The sequence below is a fragment of the Schistocerca nitens genome, chromosome 8, assembly GCF_023898315.1.
Source record: "Schistocerca nitens isolate TAMUIC-IGC-003100 chromosome 8, iqSchNite1.1, whole genome shotgun sequence".
Classification (NCBI taxonomy): domain Eukaryota; kingdom Metazoa; phylum Arthropoda; class Insecta; order Orthoptera; family Acrididae; genus Schistocerca; species Schistocerca nitens.
This window is the reverse complement of record NC_064621.1, coordinates 419534004-419553583: the sequence shown is the minus strand read 5'-3', so window position 1 is coordinate 419553583 and position 19580 is coordinate 419534004. Positions and strand designations below refer to the sequence as shown.

The 19580-nt window shown below is 44.8% G+C and overlaps 1 protein-coding gene across 1 annotated transcript in view; it reads left to right on the top strand.

Moving 5' to 3' along the window:
* Positions 1-19580, top strand: part of LOC126199591 (arrestin domain-containing protein 17-like) — a 189911-nt gene that overhangs the window by 107792 nt on the left and 62539 nt on the right. Inside the window, exon 7 of the mRNA XM_049936517.1 lies at positions 16102-16284. Within this exon, the coding sequence (XP_049792474.1) occupies positions 16102-16284 (183 nt within the window). The remainder of the gene's footprint in view (positions 1-16101; positions 16285-19580) is intronic.

Below are 19580 nucleotides of genomic sequence, written 5' to 3'. Positions count from 1 at the left end.
TAAACACCATCGGGCATGTCTGTGCACTGCGTCGTCAGTGATTCATAGGACACCCTGCGGAGGGTCAAAAATGGTTCAAATGGCTCTGAGCACTATGGGACTCAACTGCTGTGGTCATCAGTCCCCTAGAACGTAGAACTACTTAAACCTAACTAACCTGGACAACACACACATCCATGCCCGAGGCAGGATTCGAACCTGCGACCGTAGCGGTCGCGCGGCTCCAGACTGTAGCGCCAGAACCGCTCGGCCACCAGCGGCCGGCAGCTCGGTTGTTGAGTGTGACCTCCACCCATAATAATTAACAGGAACTATCCACTTCTACTTCACTACAGGATAAACTACTACTAACAGCGTCAAACACGCCACCACCGGTTCCATGCAATCTATCCTTTCTAAACACCGTCTGTGCCTTTGTAAAAATTTCGGCAGAATTTATCTCTGGCTTCAGCCAGCTTTCTGTACCTTTAACGATATCAGCTTCGGTGCTTTCTATCAGCGCTTGAAGTTCTGGTACTTTACCAATGCAGCTTCGACAGTTTACAATTACAATACCGATTGCTGCTTGGCCCCCGCATGTCCTGACTTTAACCCGCACCCTTTGAGGCTGCTGCCCTTTCTGTACTTGCCCGAGGCCATCTAACCTAAAAAACAGCCCAGTCCACGCCACACAACCCCTGCTGCCCGTTTAGCTGCTTGCTGCGTGTAGTGGACTCCTGACCTATCCAGCGGAACCCGAAACCCCACCACCCTATGGCTCAAGTCGAGGAATCTGCAGCCCTTTTGGGGTTACCCTCGTAGAATGTGTTTTTTGCCACACGCTACTAAAAAAAAAGGCCCAGGTGGTACACCAGTGGGAGGTCCACTTTCTACTCTATACACAAAAGGACGCTAAGGAAAATGAAAATGAAATGAACGTTTGGCTTCATTGGCCGGGAGGCCCCTTGCGGGGAAGGTCCGGCCGCCTTGGTGCAGATCTTATTATATTTGACGCCACGTTGGGCGACCTGCACACCGGATGGGGATGAAATGATGATGAAGACAACACAACACCCAGTCCGTGAGTGGAGAAAATCTCCGACCGCGCCTCGAATCGAACCCGGGCCCGTAGGACGGCAATCCGTCACGCTGACCACTCAGCTATCGGGGCGCACAGGTCGCTTAGGAAGGAAACCCTTCTCCGACGGGCAGGCTTAGTTGACGTCGTTGGGACACAAGACGCCCTGGTGAAACACCCACTGGTGGCGTCACTTACAAATCTGAGGGGTGCTGTGTGCAGGCCTTAGCGGGCCGACAGACTGGCGCCGATGCGATAATCAGTGGGGAGGCATTTTGTCTTTCGTAGTTGCGCTCCTTAGTCAAGTTCTCACAGATGGAGTGAGAACGAGACACTTGTTCTCTGGACGAAACTATTATTCCAAAGCTATTCCTCAGAATGTCATCCTGGTGCCGACCTGACTGCAGCCATCCTGCTCATACAACGGCCGTGTGGTGAGACGTCGCTGGTGGTCGCATTCGCGTGTTCACAAAATAATTATTGCCGTGACAAACTGGCGTGTCACAATTCGGTAAACAACGAACTTCTCCCCTCAAGGATTGTAAAATCTGGTTGGCCAGTCACCAAACTTTAGGTAGGTGGGAACAGCTGCTTCACGTTTCTCTCGCCGGACTGTTCGACAGAAAACATTCTTGTGGGAGCCTCCGAGAGGACCAGCAGTATATCGTTGTGGCCGTCTCTGAGAAGAACGGTATTCGAGAATTTGGCCCTGGCGGTCTCCAAACGTGGAGGCCGACCCCAAGTGTCACAGGCTCCGAGTCTCTGACAGCATATTCTGATGTGTGCAGGTGCCGTCTCCACTCTTTGATGGCATCGCGAAATAGAAACCTAGGCCCGAGCAGAGTTTGTGAAGCCTCATGGAACCTATGGAAGCGCAGTTTAACTTAGTTCATTCCGTTAATAAAACTCATGAGCGGACGGCAGATTTGTAATTGCTTATCCATTGCCAAGCAGATGCAATTTCATCTGATGCACGCTTAGTCAACATTTCAGTAGCAGAATACGATCAAATAAATTGTTTTTGTCCCGTCACGTAGCGTAGTTTTTGACCGAACTCATTCAAAGTGACATCTTTCTTTCCGTATTGCTAGTGTTCCTTACGTCCAACCCCAGCGTACCACGAGCGTTTTTTTATGTATCTTCAGACATGTTAATCAATATTCAGATGTCCCTTTGAGGAGTAAATAACTCGTAGAATGCTTACTGATATTGTGATTTTTACGAAAAATGTTAAATAATCTAATGTACCCTGGACTCATAGTTTCCCTTACGTAGTTAGAATCTGCACACAGCTCCCTTTCAGAGTTGTGCCATATATTTCTTTCTTCCCCATTTCGATTCAGTAATTTCTTAGTTACCCGATCTGCCCATTTGATCTTCAGCGTTCTTCTGTGGCACCGCATTTCAAAAGTTAATCTCTTCTTTTCTGAACTCCTTATTGTCCAGATTTGACTCCCGTACGAGGCTACACTCCATACAAATGCGCATTTCAACATAAACAGGGACACACTGAACGATCTTTGGCAGTGACATTTCCATAAACCTGCAGCAAAACACAAATTCCAACTTGCGTGATTGGCGCCTCTTCGAGATTCCAACCAGTACCATTCTTTTCGTAACCACTTATCAGTTCGGGACTGGGCCCTTACAAAAGAAGGGGTAATTTCCATAACAATAATGAAAAATACAACTCCATAATTGTTACACAAAATCATTTCTTGCAAACGTACGAAATGGTGGAATACAGGACACTGCAGCTTCAAAAAGCAGAACTCCTGTAGTCGGCCATTGGCAAACGTTGTGGCCATGTATGCGAGAATTCACCAGTGACGGACCTCAACGAGGAGGATGGTGGCGGGGATTACGACGTAGGAGGAACCTTAACTGACGGCCTCGTCACTGACGAGGGAGAAGATGATGCCCAATTTTAGATGTCGTATAGACCAAAGAGTTCAAGCTGCTAACTATTTTGTGTACTTCTGTCTATTACATGTAGTTCTCATTCATAGAAATTTTCATCTTCTGAATATACATTTAGCAGAAAAACTGACAAAAAATCATGGCTTTTTGGCTGCCCCCCCCCCTCCTCCCAAAAAAAAAGGTATCAAAGGGTTCCCGATGACAAAAACTTGAATCCTACACTCCACACTATCTATATCCAACAAGCCGAAAGTTGATACGATTCGTACTTTTTGTATGGTCCAATGTACCAACTGACTCGACTAAAAGAGTTTACAAAATTTTAAGATCCTCTGTTTCGGATACAGATAAAAGTCTTGCAGATGTGGATAAAGGGGCAGGGACATGGGACGAGTGCGGATAGCATTTCTCTTTTTTTTTCATCAGTCTACTGACTGGTTTGATGCGGCCCGCCACGAATTCCTTTCCTGTGCTAACCTCTTCATCTCAGAGTAGCACTTGCAACCTACGTCCTCAATTATTTGCTTGACGTATTCCAATCTCTGTCTTCCTCTACAGTTTTTGCCCTCTACAGCTCCCTCTAGTACCATGGAAGTCATTCCCTCATGTCTTAGCAGATGTCCTATCATCCTTTCTCTTCTCCTTATCAGTGTTTTCCACATATTCCTTTCCTCTCCAATTCTGCGTAGAACCTCCTCATTCCTTACCTTATCAGTCCACCTAATTTTCAACATTCGTCTATAGCACCAAATCTCAAATGCTTCGATTCTCTTCTGTTCCGGTTTTCCCACGGTCCATGTTTCACTACCATACAATGCTGTACTCCATACGTACATCCTCAGAAATTTCTTCCTCAAATTAAGGCCGGTATTTGATATTAGTAGACTTCTCTTGGCCAGAAATGCCTTTTTTTGCCATAGCGAGTCTGCTTTTGATGTCCTCCTTGCTCCATCCGTCACTGGTTATTTTACTGCCTAGGTAGCAGAATTCCTTAACTTCATTGACTTCGTGACCATCAATCCTGAAGTTAAGTTTCTCGCTGTTCTCATTTCTATTATTTCTCATTACCTTCGTCTTTCTCCGATTTACTCTCAAACCATACTGTGTACTCATTAGACTGTTCATTCCGTTCAGCACATCATTTAATTCTTCTTCACTTTCGCTTAGGATAGCAATGTCATCAGCGAATCGTATCATTGATATCCTTTCACCTTGTATTTTAATTCCACTCCTGGACCTTTCTTTTATTTCCATCATTGCTTCCTCGATGTACAGATTGAAGAGTAGGGGCGAAAGGCTACAGCCTTGTCTTACACCCTTCTTAATACCAGCACTTCGTTCTTGATCGTCCACTCTTATTACTCCCTCTTGGTTGTTGTACTTGGTTGTTGTACATATTGTATATGACCCGTCTCTCCCTATAGCTTACCCCTACTTTTTTCAGAATCTCGAACAGCTTGCACCATTTTATATTGTCGAACGCTTTTTCCAGGTCGACAAATCCTATGAAAGTGTCTTGATTTTTCTTTAGCCTTGCTTCCACTATTAGCCGTAACGTCAGAATTGCCTCCCTCGTCCCTTTACTTTTCCTAAAGCCAAATTGATCTTCACCTAGCGCATTCTCAATTTTCTTTTCCATTCTTCTGTATATTATTCTTGTAAGCAGCTTCGATGCATGAGCTGTTAAGCTGATTGTGCGATAATTCTCGCACTTGTCAGCTCTTGCTGTCTTCGGAATTGTGTGGATGATGCTTTTCCGAAAGTCAGATGGTATATCGCCAGACTCATACATTCTACACACCAACATGAATAGTCGTTTTGTTGCCAATTCCCCCAATGATTTTGGAAAATCTGATGGAATGTTATCTATCCCTTCTGCCTTATTTGACCGTAAGTCCTCCAAAGCTCTTTTAAATTCCGATTCTAATACTGGATCCCCTATCTCTTCTAAATCGACTCCTGTTTCTTCTTCTATCACATCAGACAAATCTTCACCCTCATAGAGGCTTTCAATGTATTCTTTCTGTGGTGCACCGCCAGACACCACACTTGCTAGGTGGTAGCTTAAATCGGCCGCGGTCCATTAGTACATGTCGGACCCGCGTGTCGCCACTGTCAGGATCGCAGACCGAGCGCCACCACAAGGCAGGTCTCGAGAGACGTACTAGCACTCGCCCCAGCTGTACGACGACATTGCTAGCGACTACACATACGAAGCCTTTCTCTCATTTGCCGAGAGACAGAATAGCCTTCAGCTAAGTTAATGGCTACGACCTAGCAAGGCGCCATTTGTACCATTGCATGTATCTCAAGATAGTCGCACTTGTATCATCAAGAATGCTGTATACCAAAGGACGATATAAAAGTTAAGTGTTCTAGTAGCTACGTTCTTTTCTTTATCACATTCATTACGAATCCTGTTCCAGACTTCGCGCCAGTCGGCGTGTATGTACGTGTGCCCTTTCGGCTACCCGTCTGTGTGGACTGGCTGCCTTGTCAGTCCACTACACTTTCCACCTATCTGCTCTCTCCTCTGCATTTAACAGTGGAATTCCCGTTGCACTCTTAATGTTACCACCGTTGCTTTTAATGTCACCAAAGGTTGTTTTGACTTTCCTGTATGCTGAGTCTGTCCTTCCGACAATCATATCTTTTTCGATGTCTTCAAATTTTTCCTGCAGCCATTTCGTCTTAGCTTCCCTGCACTTCCTATTTATTTCATTCCTCAGCGACTTGTATTTCTGTATTCCTGATTTTCCCGGAACATGTTTGTACTTCCTCCTTTCATCAATCAACTGAAGTATTTCTTCTGTTACCCATGGTTTCTTCGCAGCTACCTTCTTTGCACCTATGTTTTCCTTCCCAGCTTCTGTGATGGCCCTTTTTAGAGATGTCCATTCCTCTTCAACTGTACTGCCTACTGCGCTATTCCTTATTGCTGTATCTATAGCATTAGAGAACTTCAAACGTATCTCGTCATTCCTTAGTACTTCCGTATCCCACTTCTTTGCGTATTGATTCTTCCTGACTAATGTCTTGAACTAAGCCTACTCTTCATCACTACTATATTGTGATCTGAGTCTATATCTGCTCCTGGGTACGCCTTACAATCCAGTATCTGATTTCTGAATCTCTGTCTGACCATGATGTAATCTAATTGAAATCTTCCCGTATCTCCCGGCCTTTTCCAAGTATACCTCCTCTTGTGATTCTTGAACAGGGTATTCGCTATTACTAGCTGAAACTTGTTACAGAACTCAATTAGTCTTTCTCCTCTTTCATTCCTTGTCCCAAGCCCATATTCTCCTGTAACCTTTTCTTCTACTCCTTCCCCTACAACTGCATTCCAGTCGCCCATGACTATTAGATTTTCGTCCCCTTTTACATACTGCATTACCCTTTCAATATCCTCATACACTTTCTCTATCTGTTCATCTTCAGCTTGCGACGTCGGCATGTATACCTGAACTATCGTTGTCGGTGTTGGTCTGCTGTCGATTCTGATTAGAACAACGCGGTCACTGAACTGTTCACAGTAACACACCCTCTGCCCTACCTTCCTATTCATAACGAATCCTACGCCTGTTATACCATTTTCTGCTGCTGTTGATATTACCCGATACTCATCTGACCAGAAATCCTTGTCTTCCTTCCACTTCACTTCACTGACCCCTACTATATCTAGATTGAGACTTTGCATTTCCCTTTTCAGATTTTCTAGTTTCCCTACCACATTCAAGCTTCTGACATTCCGCGCCCCGACTCGTAGAACGTTATCCTTTCGTTGATTATTCAATCTTTTTCTCATGGTAACCTCCCCCTTGGCAGTCCCCTCCCGGAGATCTGAATGGGAGACTATTCCGGAATCTTTTGTCAATGGAGAGATCATCATGACACTTCTTCAATTACAGGCCACATGTCCTATGGATACACGTTACGTGTCTTTAATGCAGTGGTTTCCATTGCCTTCTGCATCCTCATGTCGTTGATCATTGCTGATTCTTCCGCCTTTAGGGGCAATTTCCCACCCCTAGGACAAGAGAGTGCCCTGAACCTCTATCCGCTCCTACGCCCTCTTTGACAAGGCCGTTGGCAGAATGAGGCTGACTTCTTATGCCGGAAGTCTTCGGCCGCCAATGCTGATTATTTATCAAATTTTAGGCAGTGGCGGGGATCGAACCCGGGACCGAAGACGTTTTGATTATGAATCAAAGACGCTACCCCTAGACCACGGGTACGCAATCTTTCTCTTATCGACGCCTAAAAATCTTAAGGCAGCCCAATTTTGAGGTGTTTACGTGTAACATTCACCGGGGTCGGTAGCCAATAAGATTTAGTCTCCTTCGAGAAGCCTTACTGTGACCGACGCTAGAAGAGAACAATTTGTTGCTCTCCTCCAGCCCGCACTGAGATCGCATTTAAGTAGTGAGAAAATTTCATTCATTGTTGTTGCAGCCAAAATTGCACAGCGGCTTCTTTGGTCTTTTTAAAGCAATGAGTTAGTGTTGACCGCCTAGTGAGCGCCACAGGGATGGTTCACTTCCCACGAAATACCACTGAATACCATTTTCGAATAAAATCTCGGGTGACCTGCACAGAGTGTATCTGCTCATTTAGCACATTTCATTCGCTATCTGTGCCGTCTACGCCTAAACTCTGAAGGGTCTGCTTTTATTTTGGATGCCAGTTTTTAAGAAATACTATACGTTGAATGCTATTCCTGGACAGATGCTCACAGAAAATGCAAGGTACAGACTTTTGCCGATTGGCGACGGGGTTTGACAACCGCTGCTTCTTGCCTTTACACGGTAGTGTATGGTGTCGAGATACAGTTTCTTTCACTACTGACATACCTTGGAAACACAAGCATATCTGATGAGTGACTGTCCCGACAGGACCTACTAAGTTCTTTGGTCTCTTCTTCGGCTCAAAAGTTGCCATCAATCGATGTCCTGAAGTTAATCCCAAACCTCTCCACAATATCTCATCTACACCTGTGATGGTTATGCGTCTGGCATATAGTGACGCATTGCTTAATCATTCATCATAGTGAGATTGTCTATTGCCAGTCGCCACTGGGGTTACGGGAATGCATGAACACATATTCCCTCTCGATATGCAGACCTCCCCACTACAGAATGAGATTTTCACTCTGCAGCGGAGTGTGCGCTCATATGAAACTTCCTGGCAGATTAAAACTGTGTGCCCGACCGAGACTCGAACTCGGTCCCGAGTTTCTCCCCACTACAGTTTAGATGATAATAAGGTATGCACGAGGAAACGAAATAGGTGGGATGCCCTGATAAATGAATCGTAGCTCTGGGTCTTATATTAAATTAATAATTGGGGGTGGAGGGGAGAATATATACATCCACTGAAATTAAAGTGAAATACATTAAAATCATGATTTATTGACAAAATTTGACTGTCTGTAAAACTACATAGGACATTAAATTACAAATCTGATTATCTCACAAACTGGATATTGGTGCAGGACAAAATCTGAATCCGTGCAGATTATTTTCTTATGATATTGGATCGTAAAGGATATCTCAAGGAGGAGTGGAAGAAACTCTGGTATAAACTTGCAATATACCGAACTGAATAGCAAATGCGGTGTCACATTTGTCATGATGATTGCGGCGATTCCGAAAAGTGAAGGGTCAAGCATGTATGAAGACCAAACAGCACAGCCACGGCCAGGGTATCACTCACGATTCAAGATCTGTTCAAGTCCTCTAGAATGTGACTCGTGAATGAGACTAAAACTTGCGCGCCGCTGCACATTCGCTCAAGATGCCGCCAAAATTACATGTAAGCCAGTCTGAAGGACTGACTCAACTCGGCCAGCAGGGTGTCTACATCTCCAACATTTCTCTCCATCATACAGATTTTTTGTTAAAGCTGTAGCCAATGGTATCATTCTTATTAGCCAGAGCAAGCAGTGGGAGACCGCTGTTTCAGGAAGTTCCTACGAATGACAGATCACAGTTTCTAAAGTTTGTGAGCGCCGACCAAACAAAATGCGGCCTAGTTTCTGTGTCAGAATTCCATGTGGACTGTTCCTAACAAGCGGCGCTAGCAGTGCATCGGCAGGCTACAAAGTTGTTTCTTAACGGCGATGCTATGCGTATCCCACTTTATGAATCGCAGCTATAGCGATCAAGCCCGGTTGCGTCGTTTCCACCGGCGCACTGCAACCTGCTAGCCCCGACCGCTGCCTACCACCGCACACTCTGACTTTTCTCCTTCTGTTTTGGCGTGGTGAAAGTTGCCACGTGACTGGGCATAGGTAGGATCGCCACGCAGTCGTAGTGTGCCCACACACAGTCAGACAGATTGGCGACGTTAATTCCTCCGACGTCAATGCCTCCAAGGTTAATACCTCAAACAGCGTTTGCCGACTGCCCGCCTGAGAGGACAGCACGACATGGCGGCCAGCCACTACCACTCAACAGCCCATGCTCCGACCCGTTTCGGACCCACAGAACTGCCTCTCTTGTCGTCAGAACGAAATCCCCTTGGCCAATGCTCAGCTGCCACGACCAATAACTACACACAGACACACTAACGAAAGAAGCATCACAAAATAGGAAAGAACGACCTCCACAATCGTCATTCCTGCCCTATATATGAATCAAACCCACATTAAGCATGCATTTTTACTTTATCAACCTAAAATCTGCATATCACATTACGAGATTAATCCAAGTGCTCAGTAAAAATGAAACGTCAGACTGGCTACAGGCGGTTGGGTTTCATTACGTACAGCGTTTGGCATTACACTAAGGTTGGAACTTAAATAGTGGCAACTATTTATTCACAACCGATACAAAAGAGTTACTTTTTTGCACCTGTTACTGTCCTTCAAAGTAGTCACCAGCGTTGTGTAAAGGTTTTAGTGTTTGAGCAATTCCCTATGGTAGAAATGTCCACGATCCATATTTTTGCCGGTTAGTATGGCAGAGTCTATCTCATAATCTGTTATTTCTCTCAACAGTGAATGATCGGCTGGTGTGGTACTGTTGTTTAGCAGTGAATGAAGTTCCCTAGTGATAATTTCCTCGTGGTTGTTGTCTGAATTTGGGTGATGTGGATGATTGTGTATGTTTTGCGTAAATCGCGGAATATTTCAACCTTCTCTCTTTCGTCCACCGTGATGGCGTGGTTGATTTGTACAGCCGGTTCTTCGGTGACGGTTTTGCCTATAATTCTCTTGAATTTATTCCAGAAGAGATTGGAACTACGTCGGTCAATTCCTTGTGCCTTACGTTCCCATCTATTCTCTCTGAATTTGGGAATCTCTGATCTAACTTGACTGTTAAGACGGTTCCATTCCGGTTTAGCTCTCTCCTAATGTTATCGCTTAATTTGTCTATATTTACTTTTCATTTTTTCTTTGATTGGGTTAAGAATATGAGTAGGAACCTTGTCCATGTGTTCTATGATGGTTTTCTTTGGTGCATTACTAGTAGTGGCAGATTCTATCGTTTAGACGATTAGCTGGTTTTAGTTGTCTTCTGTAGTATTAAATGCTATCGTGTTGAGCTTTTTGCTTAAAAATTCTGTTTTGAGGTTTTTTAATTCGACGACAGTTTTCCTATTGTGGTTGTCATTTTTGACGTGGATAATGGCAGTTGTTTCAATGACGATGGGGAGGTAGTCGTTGTAAATCCTATCACTTATTTCCATTTCACTGTAGTGACTAGCAATTTGCGGTGTGCAAATAATGTGATCAGCTGTGGAGGTTCCAGTGTGATTGATGAAAGTAAGTGAATTATTTTCTAGGTGGATCAGACTGTCGTTTGAAATTGCACTGAGGAATCGCTTTTTTCGTTGTTGGGTCCGTCGGCAAGAGCAGTAGATCTGGCATTAAAGTCTCCTGAGATGATTGCTGGGCCAAGAGTAGAGAAGTAGTCTAAGAGATCCACTGGTCCGTCAGTGGCAGGTACATATACAGTTGCGAAGAAGACCGGTTTCCTATGTTTTTCTACTATTTTTTAGGACAATAGCTTTGTGGGTGTTCAGTTTTTCTGGTAAATCAAGTGTTATAGCGGCCAGTTGTTTGATATAAACGTTGGCGACCCCTCCTTATGAATATTTTTCTCTGTATTGCGTTTGTATAACCTGTGTCATACATAATCCAGAAGGCTTATGTCTTTGCCGAAGCATTTGATTTCGGCAATTCCAATAATTGTAATGTTTTGTACTCGAATCAGTTTTTACAGGAGTTCTTTTTAGCACAGAAACCATTTGCGTTTACAAAGCATATAGTGCAGTGTCTTTTCTGGACGTGAATGCGAAAAGATTACCAAATTCATAGAGTGTAGTACTAGCTTAGTCTTGGGCGTATGAGACTGGCGGCTTGCTGATGTAGATGTGTATGTTGTTCTAGGCGTGCGTCATTTCCGTATCACGTTGGAAGACCTTTCTGGAAACCGTTTTTATCATTTCAGTATTGAGGGATCTACGTTCCGGGAGAAGGTTAAGTAGTTCCGTGGTGAATGCGCGCAGAAAGTTTTCAGTTTGCGAGCGCTCCTCCACGGGGTAAGTTAGTTTATCAATACATTTGATCTTTTCTGTTCTTTTAGCGGAAATGGGTTTCTTCGGTCTTTCTTAGAAGTTTGGATCTGTCGTGAGGTGAGTACCATTGCAATTGCTGCATTTAGGTGTTCCCTATTTAGAATCTAGTTTGCAGTTGAAAATTGGGCGATGTCCGCAACAGTTCCCACATTTGGGCTCGTTGCGACCGTTTTCGGAAGTGTGTTGAAAACTGTTGCATTTCTTGCATTGAGTGGGTTACGGAGGTAGTGGGTTGGATCGTTCAACCTTATGTAGTACACAACGCATGCTGAAATGGAGTGCAAGAAGTTTGTCTATGAGTTCCTTGTGATCTAAGATGACACGTATTTCTTGATGGTTCGTTCTGAGTGTCGCGAGGAGAAACGCGTTGCCTTTTTGAATTGGTATCCCTAAATCTGTAGTTCTTCTTCGACTTCTTCATTGGCGACGTCGTGATCGACATTGATTGTGGTTTATTGCGTGAGTTTATTGTCTTGATAGTTGCTTCCAGTCTCTAAGTGGTGCCAATTACTATTTTTTTTTAGTTTGGTTTCAAACTCAGTTTGATAAGTGGTGAGTTGGACAATGTTCCTTCTCAATTCATGTCAATAACAAATTTTTCAAGACTGAATTGTTTTAGTGCTGTATGAAAGTAATTAGCAGTTTCCTTGGGGTCCAGATTTACAACGATAACAATTCTAGGTTGCATGTTCAGATCAAATTTTACTGGCTTCTCACCGGATTGCGTGGATGCAGTGTAATTTCGTCTCGAGTTACGCCTGGATAATACCTTCCGAAAACCTTCGTCGTCATATATCTCATCAGATTTCGTTTCATGACAAAATCGTTGGTTTAATAATGAGTACCTGGTTGTGGGTCGAACGGAGGCAGTTGAGGTTATTGTTGGGAATCGGTTGGTGAATGTCGAGATTCGGCAGGTGTGGCTGTGTCAGATTTGTTGTTATTTGTCAGGTTTTACTTTTGGCATGTAGAGCGTTGATTCTGCATGGTGGAGATGGGATGATTCAGTAGCCTGCGGGGCCTACTCAAGTTTTCAAGATTTGGGCCTAAACTCTGTGCCATAGCCTCGGCGGACGCGAGCTGACTGTCCTCGAATATGGCCCTCACCTTTAGCATACCATAACTATCCCTCCCTAAATCTTGCTTCCCATAATAAATCGTGGACTACAGCTATGTACTGCATTCCACCTGCGACAGAGATGCGTTTACTTTTTGGACTGTATTTGCTCCTTGGAGAGCTAAATTTAAAACAAAAAATCAGAGGTAGATGACACACACTGTTACGGTATGCTATCGAGACTAAATGTGTACAAATCTCTAACAGAATTGTAAATCATTGTAGTCCGACATTAATGGTAATTTTATTTTACTTTGCTATTGTGCCGACTGTGTTAAAAGACGACTGTGTTAAAAGTACTGAAGATAAGAGACTGTAATGTACCTGAAGAATATAGCACAGTGTTGAAAAGATATTTAAACAAGTTTCATTTTATAATCCGTGCATTTCAAGAGTGAACATATGTGCAAGGCTTCTGAATTGCACCAGATCAGTTCACGGAGCTGGTATACGAAGTCTTAACTATTCCCAGCAATTTACAGGTGACCTAGAGAAATCTGCAGCTGCTCCTATACAAAGATATCATCGAGCGCCATGAATTACTGTCTTACAATTCTCAGTAGGGACTATTGAATTTTCAGAGACATACAGGGAGGAGTCTAATCAAGACAGTGAAGGCAATCTGTATTTTCTCTGAATAAATGATAACCAACGATTTTAACTCAACTGAACTTTGATGAGAACCTGCCCTCTCACGAAGTATTTTAAATTCGAGAAACTTGCATATTAGCTAACTTCATGGTTACTTATTTCAACTGATTATTTCCTTCAGGTCTAGCAGTATTAAAAAAATAACAACACTGAATTAAAATAAAGGTAATATTTTAGAGGGATACAAGTTGTGAATTTATGAACTGCGACTTCAAATTGTGGCGAATCCTAATTAAAAATCGCATTTACCGAAAAGTAGCATTCACAGAAATCACTGATACTGAACTGGTTCTCATTTGAAAACTCGGGCCCAGGAGTGAAACAGAAGACTTTCAGAGAAGACATCATTTTGTACTGCAAACCTAAACGGTCGTTCCCACAAAAAGCTATGTTCACCTTACAAACAAGTTCTAAGAGAACTCTCCAGATCTCTTAGATCTGCCTAACCCGGCTAGTCCTAACTGCCAACCACCTCCGATGAAGGTATCCCTGCCATCATTATGTCCTTCTTCAAACCAAGGAGTCTCTCTAACGGTACCGCCATCTTCGTGACCACCAATAATTATTGTTTGAAAGGCATTGCAATAACATTAATCTAGCCCAAAACTACTTCCGCACACAGGAAATGATTATACGTAATTTCCGTCTCACTCTTGTATCGGGGACGCAGAAAATCTGGAGGCAATATTGTTTTAAAAATTTTAATTTGTAACGTAATTCCCTTTAAAACGAAATATAGTATCATAAAATGACCTTAAAATTACAAACAAAAAATATAAACTGTGCTTCATCCTTGTTTACTATCATTATCTTCCAACACAAAATAAAACGTGTATCTGGTCCACTTTAATATGGCTGTCATCAGTGTTGCCACATAGTAAGAACGAATGTACACAGTCTCACCTGAACCCTCTCACACATCACTTGTTGTTCCCTTCACTCTGTTAGTAACTGCCCTAACTCAAAAAAAAAAAATATGTATTCATGTACCCTCACTGATTGTTGGCTCTGTCCACATGCTGATCTTGTTTGTAATATATTGATTGAAACGGAATAACATGCGAGACAGAAGGTCTAAAAACATACAAAAACTAAATTTACTACAAAAAGCCAAAACAAAACCTAAACGGAATGTCGTTGAAATTTATTTCAAATGTGGGCCATTTCTTTAGTATATTAAAAATCAAGAACTGGATTTTGCCAAGGCTGAATATCTCGTAAGGTATCGTTGTATTTTTGTCACTGTTTCAATTGATTAATATTGGCTACAAAATGGTCTTTTAGATCAGACAAGTTACTTGTATCGAAATATTTTGCCCTCATATAATGACTAGGACACGCCGCTAATCAGTGTGCGTTTCACTGACAGTAAGTGGCGACTCCAGTCTCATAAACTGACATACGGCCGGGAGAGCGGTGTGCTGACAACATGCCCCTCCATATCCGCATCCAGTGACGCCTGTGAGCTAAGAATGACACGGCGGCCGGTCGGTACCGTTGGGTCTTCATGGACTGTTCGGGCGGAGTTAGAGAGTTCTAATGAGAGTGACAAAAAGTTAAGCAATGTTCCAACAAACGTCAATAATTTTGAGAATAATTTCTACGCACATCAAAACTTGAATCACATGATGAAATCTCATAAGGTAAATATAAGTAAAAAGACTGACATGAAGAGACGCGGATATGTTCAAACAACTTTATACTGTTGGCGAATATGTTTGCTATATCACATCAGAGCCAGCTTTTATCACGCGAAAATCTAGGTTACGATGAGAAAATAACCTTCCATCAGAAGCAGTTGATAATTATAGATCAACTACTTGCAACCGATCTTAGGCTGACAGAAAGAGTGGAACGTATATGGATGCGTGTTTGTGTGATTGTGTAAGCAATAGTTTGTTTGAATTTGAGTTTATATGAGTATGAGCTTGTGTGAGTGTATTTGCGAGAGTGTCTGTTTGTTGTAGCATGTGTTTGTGTGAGGATGAATTTGTGTGAATGTGTGTTTGTGTATGTGTGTTTGGGTGAATGTGTATTTGTGTAACCGTGAGTTTGTATTTGTGTAAGTTTGTGATTATGTGAACATGAGTTTCTGTAAGTGTATTTTTGCGTAAATGTGTGTTTTTGCGAGTTATTGTTTTCGTGAGTGTGTTTGGGGAAGTTTTTGTGAGTACAAGAGTAGGTTTTTGTTAATGCGTTTTTGTGTTAACATGAGTGTGGGGATATGTGCGTTTGTGTGAACGTGCTTGTGTGTGCGTGTGGGTGGGAATGTGTTTAAGTGAGCTAGTGTGAATTTGTGTTTGTGTGATTGTGAGCGTGCGTTTGTTGGGGACAGATGCAGAAACCCACATTGACGCCCTGAGCAACATACTATGTGGGTGTTCCTTTTTTGTAAGTGCATGTTTGTTTGAACGTGAGTTTATAGGAGAGTGTGTTTGTGCGAGTGTACATGTCTAGGTTAGTGTGTGTGTGTGTGTGTGTGTGTGTGTGTGTGTGTGTGTGTGTGTGTGCGCGCGCGCGCATCTGTGTTTACGTTACTGTCAGTATGTGTATGTTCGTTGGTAGCAGATGCAGAAACCCACATTGCCGCCCTGAACGAAGTCCAATTGGTGGAGGTTCGTCACTGCCTGTATCTGACCTATTACAGAGTGTCAAGTGTCTGTGTAGTGTGTATAACTATTGTTGTACAATTCTGTTACACTGAGTGTGGGACTGACTTTGACTGTAATCGGATGATATCTGTAACGAGCCAGTGCGTGACGTTTGTTGGCAGAGCGGCGCCTACGAGCAGCGCAGCACAAACTCGTGTCTGTTCTGCTGTAAGAAGGGCACGGTGATCGCCTCGGCCAAGGTGAAGAGGACGGGCTTCGTTCCTGGCGAGGAGATCGCCGTCTCCGCCGACATCCTCAACATGAGCGACCGGCCCATCTACCGCACGAGCGCTCGCCTCAAGCAGGTCAGTCTGTTTTCTCGTCTGCTTTTGGCGGTCTGATACGTACAGTTTGTCAAGTCTAAATTGGACAATGCCAGAGGTGTTGCCGGAAGTTGAGGAAGGAAGCACGGCCCTCGCATTCAGTGCCTGGGGGGTGAGCTGTCACGCTGTGGGAAAAACTCTCGCCTGCCTCCTGCAATGTAGGCACCTCGCTTAGGCAAAAGCACAAGGCATGCACGGAGGTAACGGTCGCTAAAATGCTGTTCGTAATCAAAACTGAATTCGTCTTATCTATGGAAGTGTTTAATAAAGATCCTGACTCAAACAATTACATAAAGGCCTACTTACACTCCTGGAAATGGAAAAAAGAACACATTGACACCGGTGTGTCAGACCCACCATACTTGCTCCGGACACTGCGAGAGGGCTGTACAAGCAATGATCACACGCACGGCACAGCGGACACACCAGGAACCGCGGTGTTGGCCGTCGAATGGCGCTAGCTGCGCAGCATTTGTGCACCGCCGCCGTCAGTGTCAGCCAGGTTGCCGTGGCATACGGAGCTCCATCGCAGTCTTTAACACTGGTAGCATGCCGCGACAGCGTGGACATGAACCGTATGTGCAGTTGACGGACTTTGAGCGAGGGCGTATAGTGGGCATGCGGGAGACCGGATGGATGTACCGCCGAATTGCTCAACACGTGGGGCGTGAGGTCTTCACAGTACATCGATGTTGTCGCCAGTGGTCGGCGGAAGGTGCACGTGCCCGTCGACCTGGGACCGGACCGCAGCGACGCACGGATGCACGCCAAGACCGTAGGATCCTACGCAGTGCCGTAGGGGACCGCACCGCCACTTCCCAGCAAATTAGGGACACTGTTGCTCCTGGGGTATCGGCGAGGACCATTCGCAACCGTCTCCATGAACCTGGGCTACGGTCCCGCACACCGTTAGGCCGTCTTCCGCTCACGCCCCAACATCGTGCAGCCCGCCTCCAGTGGTGTCGCGACAGGCGTGAATGGAGGGACGAATGGAAACGTGTCGTCTTCAGCGATGAGAGTCGCTTCTGCCTTGGTGCCAATGATGGTCGTATGCGTGTTTGGCGCCGTGCAGGTGAGCGCCACAATCAGGACTGCATACGACCGAGGCACACAGGGCCAACACCCGGCATCATGGTGTGGGGAGCGATCTCCTACACTGGCCGTACACCACTGGTGATCGTCGAGGGGACACTGAATAGTGCACGGTACATCCAAACCGTCATCGAACCCATCGTTCTACCATTCCTAGACCGGCAAGGGAACTTGCTGTTCCAACAGGACAATGCACGTCCGCATGTATCCCGTGCCACCCAACGTGCTCTAGAAGGTGTAAGTCAACTACCCTGGCCAGCAAGATCTCTGGATCTGTCCCCCATTGAGCATGTTTGGGACTGGATGAAGCGTCGTCTCACGCGGTCTGCACGTCCAGCACGAACGCTGGTCCAACTGAGGCGCCAGGTGGAAATGGCATGGCAAGCCGTTCCACAGGACTACATCCAGCATCTCTACGATCATCTCCATGGGAGAATAGCAGCCTGCATTGCTGCGAAAGGTGGATATACACTGTACTAGTGCCGACATTGTGCATGCTCTGTTGCCTGTGTCTATGTGCCTGTGGTTCTGTCAGTGTGATCATGTGATGTATCTGACCCCAGGAATGTGTCAATAAAGTTTCCCCTTCCTGGGACAATGAATTCACGGTGTTGTTATTTCAATTTCCAGGAGTGTATAATCAAGAAGGGAAACAGTACGAAAGAGACTGAAGTACAACACAGTAACACAGCAGTCAACAATGACTATGCCCGCATATCGTGGTCGTGCGGTAGCGTTCTCGCTTCCCACGCCCGGGTTCCTGGGTTCGATTCCCTGCGGGGTCGGGGATTTTCTCTGCCTCGTGATGGCTGGGTGTTGTGTGCTGTCCTTAGGTTAGTTAGGTTTAAGTAGTTCTAAGTTCTAGTGGACTTATGACCACAGCAGTTGAGTCCCATAGTGCTCAGAGCCATTTGAACAATGACTATCTGACGCAGTACTGTCAGCTAGTAACATTTACTGCAGCCAAAAACAAATCACTAACGCCCAGAGCATTCCGACTTCTCCTGAGCCTGTGCCGCTTGCTGCAAATGTCACATCGTGCGCTGCAAAATGAACTATATTCGTATACGTCTCGCTGTACAATGGCATTTTCTAACTTCGCGTGCTTGAATAGGACGCACTATAGCGCATCCTAAACTTCCCGGCCGGCCGCGGTGGTCTCGCGGTTCTAGGCGCGCAGTCCGGAACCGTGCGACTGCTGCGGTCGCAGGTTCGAATCCTGCCTCGGGCATGGCTGTGTGTGATGTCCTTAGGTTAGTTAGGTTTAAGTAGTTCTAAGTTCTAGGGGACTGATGACCACAGCAGTTGAGTCCCATAGTGCTCAGAGCCATTTGAACCCTAAACTTCCCGCCGACCGCGGTGGTCTCGCGGTTCTAGGCGCGCAGTCCGGAACCGTGGGACTGCTACGGTCGCAGGTTCGAATCCTGCCTCGGGCATGGATGAGTGTGATGTCCTTAGGTTAGTTAGGTTTAAGTAGTTCTAAGTTCTAGGGGACTGATAACCACAGCAGTTGAGTCCCATAGTGCTCAGAGCCATTTGAACCATTTTGAACCTAAACTTCCTTCCTGCTGCGATAAATAAACTATATAAGAATATGCAAACTCCATCAGTCCTTCCCTATGTGACGTTGTGTAATGTAGCATACGTTGGATAAACAGCAAGAGTATATCCTAACAATATGTACTCGGTCGTTCGATGGTGGTTGGAAGAGATGCCTGCTTACCTCATGGCTCCTAAAGGTCTCGTTGTCTCCAGCGCAATTCTCTGTAGATCGCTGCCGTTGGTATCACTATTACTGAAACTAAAATAATGTTGAAAGTCTGATTTAAGAAAAACGGGTGTCACCTTATTGTCCCATTGTGTTGCGATATGGTGGCAGTAAAAATTCATAAGTCACTGCTTCAATCACATTATTTAGCAAAGTTGTGGTAAGATCCTATGGGACCAAACCGCTGAGGCCATCGGTTCCTAAGCTTACACACTACTTAATCGAACTTAAACTAACTTACGCTAAGGACGACACACACACCCATGCCCGAGGGAGGACGCGAACCTCCGACGCGGGGGGGGCCGCCCTAACCGAGACAAGGCGCCTGAAGTGGTTCAAATGGCTCTGAGCACTATTGGACTTAACATCTGAGGTCATCAGTCCCCTAGAACTTAGAACTACTTAAACCTAACTAACC